We start from the raw sequence: 10,083 nt of genomic DNA on the forward strand, positions 1-10,083 counted from the left end.
AGAGGATGATCTGGCAAACTCACCTGATCTGGAACAGGGACCTGTAGATTTTGTTTGTCCAAAATATTTTGCAATTTTAATACAACAATTGGCAGCAAATTAGCATCAAGTTAAGTAAAGAATGCTCTACTTCAGTAAGTATATTTATTAATTTAATCAACAGATCCTGTGCTACTATTTAGTTTGCAGTTTACCACTTAGTGTCAGTTATGATCACATTTAATCCAGAGGTTGAAGTTTAACTGGCTATCATGTATTTCCACAATATCAAATAAAAGCTTTTAATTATAGTACATGCAAAGGATGCAGTGTCTTTTTTTTCCTTCCTCCAATCAGTCATTTTATCCTAGTCGCCCTAGGCAACAGTGGTCAGATAGCAGTATAGTACAGACAGCCACATAATGTTCCAGTATCTTAGTCTTTTCCATTATGTATTTTTTACCTTGCACATTTAATAAGTAATGTTTCTGAAGTAGCCATGGAGGCCTACTGTGTTGCTTTTTCCTCATATTAATTACTAGATGTGTTCAAACAGGCCACAAAATAGTTTATAGCAGCTGACTACATGTGAATAGCAACTGCACTACACTGAGCAGTTTACAGTATGCAACTCCATTAATTCCTTGTTTAGTAGTCAAAGACTAATGTGATCCTATGAGAATTTATGCAGTCTTAGATTTGCTACTAGTGAAGTTTTTTCCAATCACATATGATTAAAGACACAAGTTATTCCCCCTACCCACTAAGAAGTTCCTTCACTAGAAGATACTTGAGGGAGTACTTGGGGGGGAGGGGGCATGAGGAAGATGGAAATTGTTATTCCACTATTAAAAGGCTCTCATCTACCCTAATGTTAACAGAAAGTCACTAATTTAGAGCAACTCCTGCTCTTATGTGCTACAAGAGTCATTCATGACTAAATCATGTTCTACACACTAACAGGACACATGACCAGTTATTTCAATATACTTTATTTTAAAACAGGTAGGTCACAAACACTAAGCTTAGCCCATTCTGCCATACACAAGCTACAAATACTTGTTTGACAGTTGAGGGTCAGTCTTTAGTAGCGTATGTGAAAAGTGAATAAAAATCCATATAAAACAATATTCAAATAGTTTCCATAGGAACACAGATAAATGTGACCCCCATCTCCTAGTCATTTATTTTGTTGCATTTAAGCCAAACCTAAACTTAAAAAAAAAAAAAACTTAAAAATTCTAGCAAGATTTAAGTTAATGGTCCTCCAAATGCCCTAAATTCATTGACTAAACTTGTAGTTAGTTACTAAATATTATCTATACATTAATACTAGCTGAAGCACAAGTTGCTGGATATTCAATTCCGCTTTCCCAGGCACAAGAGAGTGGCAAAGTAGCAACATCCTGCTCCTCCACTTCAGCTAGGAACCCCTGCTCCTTGATCTGTTGCATTAATTGCCTAGAAAAAGAAAAAAAAAAATAGAAATTAAAAGAATATTTCACTACAATGGGCTACAAAAGAAGCTAGGCAAAGTATTTTGGTCACTGCCAGTGAGCTAGAGTGCAAAAAAACAAACAAAAAAACCTCCCCCCCACAAAAAACACACAACTCAATCCTTTACTTATCTGCACCTACCTGTATTTGCATCTGTATGCCATGTACTATAAAGTTTTAATGACTTAGTAGTCATTAGCTCAGAATTTCAGACCCACATCACTGACTGTCCCTTACCTCATATCTCCACATTCTTAGATAACTTAAGTAAAAATAGAAACAACAGACTAGGAGAAGGGAGCTGACCAGTGAGAACCATGTAATTTCCTTCATACTCAGATATGAGTTGTATCAAAAAGACAAGCTCAGAACAGAAGAATTTAATCAGACCTAGCTAATTTATGCTGCATGCAATGCAAGAAGTTGTGGTGCTGTCTTGCCCACATACTACCTTTTATTCAGGCATATATAATCTTTTCCCTTCTACAGTCATCTAGCTATAATTATAGTTGCACATCTTTACTTATAGAAGACAAGCCAGAAAGCTTTTGACTGTGCTAGGAAGGTCTGCAGTATAATTCTACTGATACAGATACCTTGTTTAGGAGTGTTCCTTTATATTCCTGTTTCCTACTATTAGGATTTAGCAAGCTACCAACATAGAAGATAGCTATATACTATTAGAACTGTGACTGATAGGTCTCTAGCTACATGTCATGGAAGCTAACTGTAGAAAATCCGCAATGACTTTCCACATGTTGTGAGAGAGTGGAAGACGCACCAGCCAGAAGCCCAGGTTAATGAAAGGACTAGTAGCATTAGCCTTTTAAGCTACCTTTCCTGTGAGGCAGGACAACACAAGCAGTAATTAGTAATGTCATGACTGTTTTAAGCATGCAGCAAAAACTTTACAGAGGCACTGCCTTTCTTCACCCAACAATGAAGTTTAAGAAAGCTACAGAACCAAAACTATGGCCCTATTTGTGAAGGGACAGTCAATTAATACAAGCTATTCACTTCAGGTTATCTGTATCAAAAGCTCTTGGCAGATCAAAATATGGACGCATGAAAAGCTTAAGTTACTAACCATGCTGGTCTTGACATCACATAGTATATTGTCGGCCTCTGGAATCCATTGAAAGTAGAAGCTGCTGCAACAGTATAGGCACCCATGTTTTCAAACAGAATCCAATCACCAACTTGCAACTCTGGCATATTGAAACGCTCAACAATACGATCTAGGCCATCACATGTTGGTCCCCATATGCTGCAGGAATAGCAACTGTCATCTGGTTTAGGTCTCTAAAGAAAAGAGGTTGAGTACAATTAGTATGACAACCAAAACAGAGCTTCTAAAAGTAATACCCTAATTAGTCTGAAAAGCACAGCACTCCACCTCTTCCCACCAGGGAAAAACTACTTGCAGGTTCTTTCCCACCCTTGGTTTTGAATTAGTTCTACTGTGCGCTTTATCAGTCAAATGCCAAATCTTGGCGATATGGGGGAGCAGTAAACAGAAAGAGGGAGAAGTGACCAGTATGAAGATGATTTTGCTATATCCATGTTTAGTATGCAATACTTCTGAAATGTGAATTCACATACCTTTTGTAGAACTGGTTTAACATGTGCATGATCGTACAAGATGCAGTTGAATGATCCATACACTCCATCGTTCACATAGTACATGAGAGTTTTGTCATTTGCATCATCTTCATCTGGAAGAGTTGAGACACCAGTAAGAATGTTTGGAAAGAAATGTACACTTGGCTAGAAGTAAGATTAGGTCTGGATTTACATACCATCAGAAGCGGTTTGCTCCTTTAATACAACTTTTTTTGCAATGATGTTGACTGCCAGTGTGAAAGCTGATGCAACATAGTATCTTCCTGGCTCTGCAATAATATTTATTCCAGAATCCAAGGGAAAGTATTTATCCAGTGCTGGATTGATTACACTTGTGATCTAGGGAGCAGCAAGTTATATTTATTAGTACGTCAGCAGTTAACCAGATGGTGTTTTAAAAGTCTAGAACAAAGTGAGACTTATGTGCCCACAATGATATGCTGGGTCAATTGTATAACTAACCATTCACATATCTAATCTCTATGGAATAAGAAATAAAGCAATCAGTTTTATTGATATGGGATCAAGGTTGTACAAGACACTGAAAGCAGCCAAGGCTTAGAGCTTAAGTTTACGTGACCAAACAGCTCACGTTCAAGTCTAAAATCATCCCTCCTAGGGTCATTAAACAAGCATTAATCTCCTGCAAGTCCCCACACTTCAACAGCTGACATCTTGTTCACTTGTACTTCTGCTTATCACACAATATCCCTGTTCACCCTATTCTAAAGAAGTGATCTCACAGGATCTTAAGGCTCCAAAAGGTTTTGTCATCACCTTTGAAATTCAGTTGCCTTTATAAATACAGAATTATTTCCAAGTTCTGAAGATATCAGCGATTATTAAGCTGGCTCCACTGAAGCATTACTGCATTAGGCTCCATGGCATAATACCAGTGCCCACTTGTTCTTGATGCTTCATCTTAGCTAATACAACATTAGAAGCTAGCCTTCATTAAGAGGTATTACACAGGTGAGGCAACACTAGTCCACATTATTAACAAAAGCCTCACTTTGTGAAACTCTATTTGCTGTCTCCTTATATAGATATATATTATCATTTAATACTACTTTAGATTTGCAGGTGCTCTGACAGTGCTGCAAGCAGAAGTCCTATTAATTCTCAGTCACCTCTCCTCTTCCAAAAGAGGAAGTGTTTTTGTGTGAAAACAGACTGCAGAATTGATCAGTTAAAAACACCCCACCAAACTAGTTCTAAACCAGACCAGAACCCTCATCTAGTTTACTGCTTTAATGCTAATGCCACCCAGAAGGATAATATGGGGCAGAACTACTTTTTCCATCCCATCTGGAAGCAGTGCCAAGCCAGAATATTTGAACTACAGAAGTGACATCCTCAATTGGAAGTCTATGCTGGTAGGAATCAAGTTCCCAATTAAAGCTTACTTTAGAAGTTTTATCTCTGCATGTTTATCTAGTCATTTAGCTAGACATCTAATGGGTTAATCTTTTTCAGTTTTTTGGTACTTTCTCTACTGTTCTTCTAAATTTGGTTTATGACCAAACAGACAGATTCTCTTCAACACATGTCTGCATACCAACATAAAAGCAAGATTTTATATTTAATCCATACAAAAATTCAAAAAGATTCCACAACCTGACAAGTTGTTAACAAAGCTATACCTCTTCAAATTTAAGCTTGACATCTTCTGAACCAGGGAAGCCACCACCAATATCAAGCAGATACATATTGAAGCCAAGTTCAGCCTAAAATGAGATTAAATGGAATAAATTAAGAATATTTTCTTAACACTATCTTTTTAACTTAAAAAGTAATGTCAAGTCACTTCATTAACATTTCGGGAACAAGAGCTAGCTGATCAAGTTTCAGTAACAGTCACTTGGGTTTCAGATGCTGATTTTAATGCACTTGTAGGTGAGTTTTTGCAGAACTGCTGGTCAAAGAAAGCTGTCAAGACTTCAAAGATTCCAGCAACATGAAGCTAATGACTTAACTATTTTTTTAACCTGTTCCCTTCCACAGGTATTCTGCATTTGATTGAGTTTTGCCACAACAGTTCAGTAGCAGTAAGTAAATCTATGCTTACTCCCATATCAAACACACAGCGAGCATCAGAAATGGCTTGAACAAAGGTCTCTGGGTCTGTACATCCACTCCCAACGTGGAAGCTAGGATAAAGATAAAATACATCAGTTGCCATTTGGTATCTTTGGGTGAAGTTTATACAAAACAAGTATCAATATGCATCTCTACTATCAGGTAGACCATTTAAAGAAAGCTCATTTAATGACTGTATGTTTTAATATAAACAACTCACCTAACTCCAACGATGGCAAGGTCAAGTTCTTTTGCACGCTCCAGAAGAAGCCTGCTAGCCTTAAGGGTAGCTCCAAATTTAACACTCAGACGACAAACTGCTTTGGAATCATCAGTTGTGATGCGCAAGACTAACCTAGAAATAGGAAAAAAAAGGTGGTTCATAAGCTCTAGTATATAAAACATCATTATCAGCCAGTATGACCTTATAAATGAAGATCAAATTTAAAGTAAGCAAGCTTTCTTCTCCATTTCCTTCTAATGTGCCAGTAAGCTATACAGGATTAGATTTCAATGGCTAAAAGCAGTTTCATTTTCTCTTAAGTTTTGCATCATGTCTTAACTAATAAAGGACAAGTTTCAGATAACAGCAGATGTTTTAGCAACTTGGGAACTCAAACAAGAATTACAGAGCAATTAACAACTTACTGGGCTTTTGGATGGGCCCTTGCAACTTTCATTAGTTCTACTTCACTATCAAAAGTCATCATCTGTACACCACTGCTGGCAGCATGCTTGATTTGAGATACTTGTTTGCAGGGATTTGCATATATTATTCGCTCAGGGGGTACACCAATGCTCTGTACCAGCTGTATTTCAGTCTGAAGAAAGAACAGGTTACACTCATGAGAGATATTCCTTATTTTTAGACAGATGATCAAATTAAACAGTAAAACAAAAATGACAGTGCTTGGTTATGCTTAATTATTCAGCTTTACAAGATGTGTTCATATATACATACTAACACTCAGAATACATAAGTTCTTACCTTACTGGCACAATCAAATCCTGCACCAAGAGCAGCAAGTGTCTTCACTACAGCTTTGCTATCATTACATTTTACAGCATAGAAAGGAGTTACCCGAGGAAGAGCTTTATGCCATCGCATGTGCTTTTTTAAAATATCCCCAAGGTCAGCAACGTAGAAGGCATCTTTATCATCCTAGAACAAATGGATATGCAAACAGTGAATAACAGAGCAAGCTTAGAGGTCACACATTTGAAGAGACTGCCTTGCAGAAGATCTGTAAAGGCAACTGTTCCATTTAACATAAATTTGTAGCATCATGAAAGCAGTCGTTTTCCTATCATACTTACAGAAGATGACACTTCATTTATTTTTTGGTCAAGAATATCCTTGGCAGTAAAGCCTTCATCAAGGAAGGTGAATTCAAATTCTTCATTGCTGAAGCTGCTCATGATTTCTGAGATTTCAGGTTTACGTCAAAGGATTTAAGTACAAACTGTTGATCCAAAAAGCATTCGTTAGTTCATTCTAATTTATGTAGTGATTATATAATCATAAATTATGTCCATTACAGTGATCATTTTGACAGCAGCAAAGAGTAGAAACTCTTATGGATGACAGATCAGATTTAATTAGAACCAAAGAGGCACACCACAAAAAAGTTGTTGGATTCAAGGCAAGTTATGCTCTGTTCAGCAACCGTATGTTGTTGTACTGAACCTACTCAAAGAAAAAAGTCAAATACTTTCAGATATTAACATAAGTCCCTGGAAGCTCTGTCTTTTTCCTTCACTCCTATATTAGAGCTGCCTCCAATGTTATGACTAGTGCCAGTGTCAGAGTACTTTACCACTTTTCTGACATCTCTTAAGCACTTATTTAATACAGAAGCTCACCAGTCTCTGGAAAGATGGTTTACACACTGCTACAAACAGAATTTGGGTTATGTTATTGACCTCTGAACAACAGTCACTAGGTGAGAGTTTAGTATCTAGATCTTACTACAGTTCGAATTAAGCATAAACCAGCCAACAGATCAGGACTTTCCTTGAAGTTACTCTGTTGGCTGTTAGAGCTTCCCTGTTCTATCCATGACCTCCAGGCTACCTACAGAGAAAACCTCAGCTGTCAGGAGTGGCAGATACATGCTAGAACAATGGTTCTTAATTGTGGTCTGCCGGAACATAGTTTTAACAGTGACTTCAATTAACAGTTGATAACAGCATTTTACAGTAGTCCATAAATCTTCATGTTTAACAAGTCTCCTGGCCAAGGAAAGCCTCTGAGAACCTGAACTAAAGCACATTCCTCTGCCATCCAAGACCCATGAAGTCCATGGCAATGTACGTGGGTCATTCATTTAATAGGCAAGTCCAAATACAGAATGAATGTCTACTCAATTAAGCTGTTCAGCAGAAGTGTGTGCTACAGCTTAAAGTTATCAACATTGCAAGTGACTCACAGGGAAGATATGGTTTCATGTAACTTGGTCCAGCAGCCCTCTGCCTTTTCTCAGCTTTATTAACACTTTATCTAGTCATGCAGCTTAGGACTGAAGAATTATGCCATGCATAAGCTATTTACTAACATTTTTAGTTACGTCACTGTTCCCACTCTTTTCAAAAGGCTGTTTATAGAAGAAAACATAGGTTATCTTTCACAGGTTTTATACCTTTTACAGGTTAACAAGGTTCTAATATCAAAAAAATCCTGCAGTTCATACACTGTGTATACTACAAACATCCATCTCCTGAGGGACTTAAAAAAAAAACAAAACAAAAATTAGCGATTACACCACTTCATTTCATCCTTCAGAAACATATGGCACCAAGGACAGAAAACATGGCACCTGAGCAGGAACAAGCTACAAGAACTATTTAGCATCTTTTGATCATTTCTCACTTATCAGGCAAACCAGATTTGAGATTCGAACTAGATTAAGCTTTGACTAATGAAATAAAACCCAACAACCCATCAAGTCTCATTCTCCCCCTGCTCTCATTCACATACAGTGCTAATTCTCCCAGAAGCTGGATTAAAGTCTTCTCTTAAAAGCCTCTTTGAAAGAGCCCTAAGAGACAACAAATCAAAGAGCTCTCAGCAAGCTGTTCCAGTATTTGTTACCGAAGGGAACCTGCATCTTACTGTAGGATGATTTCAACAAGATGTAGTTATGCAGAAGGTAGTTCAGGCATTTCTAACTGTGGTTAAAGGAATTGAACACCATCAAGAATACTTTAGCTTATCTTCATTTACCTCACCTCTGCACAGAGCTGCATAAAATGCACTTTTCTTTTTAACCTCTAAAATAGGAGGTACTTTTACTGGTCACAGCAGATCTATTCCAGCAATAACCTCTGTTAAGAAGTTGTTACAAGTCTTCATTTGTGAGTTGACCAGCTCCATCTTATTGCACAATTTTAACTACACTCGTACAGAACACAGACAGCACATGATCATGTACCTGCAAACTATAGCCTTCTAGTTTATTTATATTTTTATTTGGATCATGTGCAAAGGGTCTACAGCTTCCCAGAAAAAAGGCAATCTGTGCTCATTTAGAAGCTGTTCTCCAGAGCATTCCCTCATTCAGAAGCTGTATTTAGACACAGCTGAGTCATGCCTGCAGGTTTTGTAGTCAAATACCAAACTGAGCGTCTAGAAAGGATGCCTGAGGCACTTCTGACCCTGGAGTTAGCAGATTGTTGCTCACCGCTATCGGGAAGGAAACGGCTGGTTAGTCTACTCTCACTGTGACTATTTTTTCCCCCATAAACTCATAGTTCTTAGGAAAGTCAGCTTCCCGATTCAGCCCGGGTTGTGCGGCCTGACTCGAGAGAGGGGCACAATGAATTCTCCAGCCTCTGCTACTGAAGCACCCCAAGGGGCCATTTCTGTTTGGCTTTCAGGCCCGTACTTGGGGGCTTTACTAGGGACAACTACATCGCGCCAGCCTGCACCCCCACCCCCGTACCGAGACCGCTAGAGGAACAAGCAGCCGGCTGCCTCTCCGCAGGAGGGAAAGGCTCCGGCCTCAGGACAGGGCTCACGCGGGTGTGTTTGGGGAAGCGCCCCGCGCCAGGGCGCCGAGCTGCCTTGCATAAGGGTGAGCAAGGGCGCCCCAGGCCATGTTCCTGCCACGCACCTGCCTCTCCCCACCCCGGAAACAGCCCAGCGGCCACGGCGGGGCCGCCCCCTCCCCGGCTCCCGGGAGGCGCCGCCAACAGCTCCCCGGGCAAGGCAGCCTGACCCGTTTGCAGCCGCCCGGGGCCTGCCTTCCCCCCTCCCCCCTCCGGCTGGGGATTCCCCCGGCGCCGAGGGAGGCCCCGTGCCCGGCGGGAGGAGCCGGCTCCCAGCCCAGGCTGCTTGGCAGCGGCCCCGGAGACACGTGGCTCCGCGCCGGCCGGCTTCCGCCGCGCGCGCCTGCCTTCCCCGCCGCGCCGCGCCAACCGCCGCGCGCCCGCGCCGCTCCCCTCCCCCCGCCGGACACACCCCTCGGCCGCCGCTCGCCTCGCCTCGTCTCAACTCAACTCACCTCGGGCAGCGACGGCGGGAGCCGCTGTCAAGCCTCGCCGCGGCCGGTGCCCTCGCTCCGTACCGCCTCCTCCTCCTCCGAGCCGGGCGCGGAGAGCTGCCGGGCCGGGCGGGAGCGCCCTGCCTGAGGAGGAGCAGGGCGGGCGGGCGGGCAGGCGGCCGCGCGGGGCTGCGGAGCGAGCGCGGCGCCGCGGCTGACAAAGCTTCGCCACCGCCGCGGCGCTCCTATATATAGGGCAGCCGGCGTCGCTATGGCAACGCACCAGCTCAAACCAGCCCCGATCGGCTGGGACCGGGTAGGGACGGTGGCCAGCCGCTATTGTGACGTCGGCGGCGAACACGCGCCGCGCGCGCCCCGCCCCCCGGCCGCCCTCCCGCCGCGCCCCTCCCACTCGCGCGGTGCG

General features: G+C 41.8%; 1 protein-coding gene across 1 annotated transcript; it reads right to left on the minus strand.

The window, feature by feature from the left end:
• Positions 1 to 955: 955 nt before the first annotated feature.
• Positions 956 to 9,814, minus strand: ODC1 (ornithine decarboxylase 1). Its single transcript, XM_067294288.1, has 11 exons — positions 9,681 to 9,814; positions 6,496 to 6,641; positions 6,167 to 6,340; positions 5,827 to 5,999; positions 5,399 to 5,533; positions 5,168 to 5,249; positions 4,743 to 4,826; positions 3,276 to 3,438; positions 3,079 to 3,191; positions 2,564 to 2,778; positions 956 to 1,440 (listed from the first exon to the last, which is right to left on the minus strand). The coding sequence occupies exons 2-11, from the start codon at positions 6,595 to 6,597 to the stop codon at positions 1,299 to 1,301; spliced, it is 1,383 nt and encodes a 460-aa protein (XP_067150389.1). The 5' UTR covers positions 6,598 to 6,641; positions 9,681 to 9,814; the 3' UTR covers positions 956 to 1,298.
• Between the last annotated feature and the right edge of the window lie 269 nt (positions 9,815 to 10,083).

Source organism: Apteryx mantelli, chromosome 3 (assembly GCF_036417845.1).
Source record: "Apteryx mantelli isolate bAptMan1 chromosome 3, bAptMan1.hap1, whole genome shotgun sequence".
NCBI classification, from domain to species: domain Eukaryota; kingdom Metazoa; phylum Chordata; class Aves; order Apterygiformes; family Apterygidae; genus Apteryx; species Apteryx mantelli.

Coding starts and splice junctions, on each gene's coding strand:
- ODC1 (XM_067294288.1), bottom strand. CDS start 6,597: ATGAGCAGCTTCAGCAATGAAGAATTTGAATTCACCTTCCTTGATGAA. Junction 5,250..5,398: donor CTTGCCATCGTTGGAGTTAG/GTGAGTTGTTTA, acceptor TCTTTATCCTAG/CTTCCACGTTGGGAGTGGAT. Junction 1,441..2,563: donor GTGATGTCAAGACCAGCATG/GTTAGTAACTTA, acceptor TTCTTTTTCTAG/GCAATTAATGCAACAGATCA.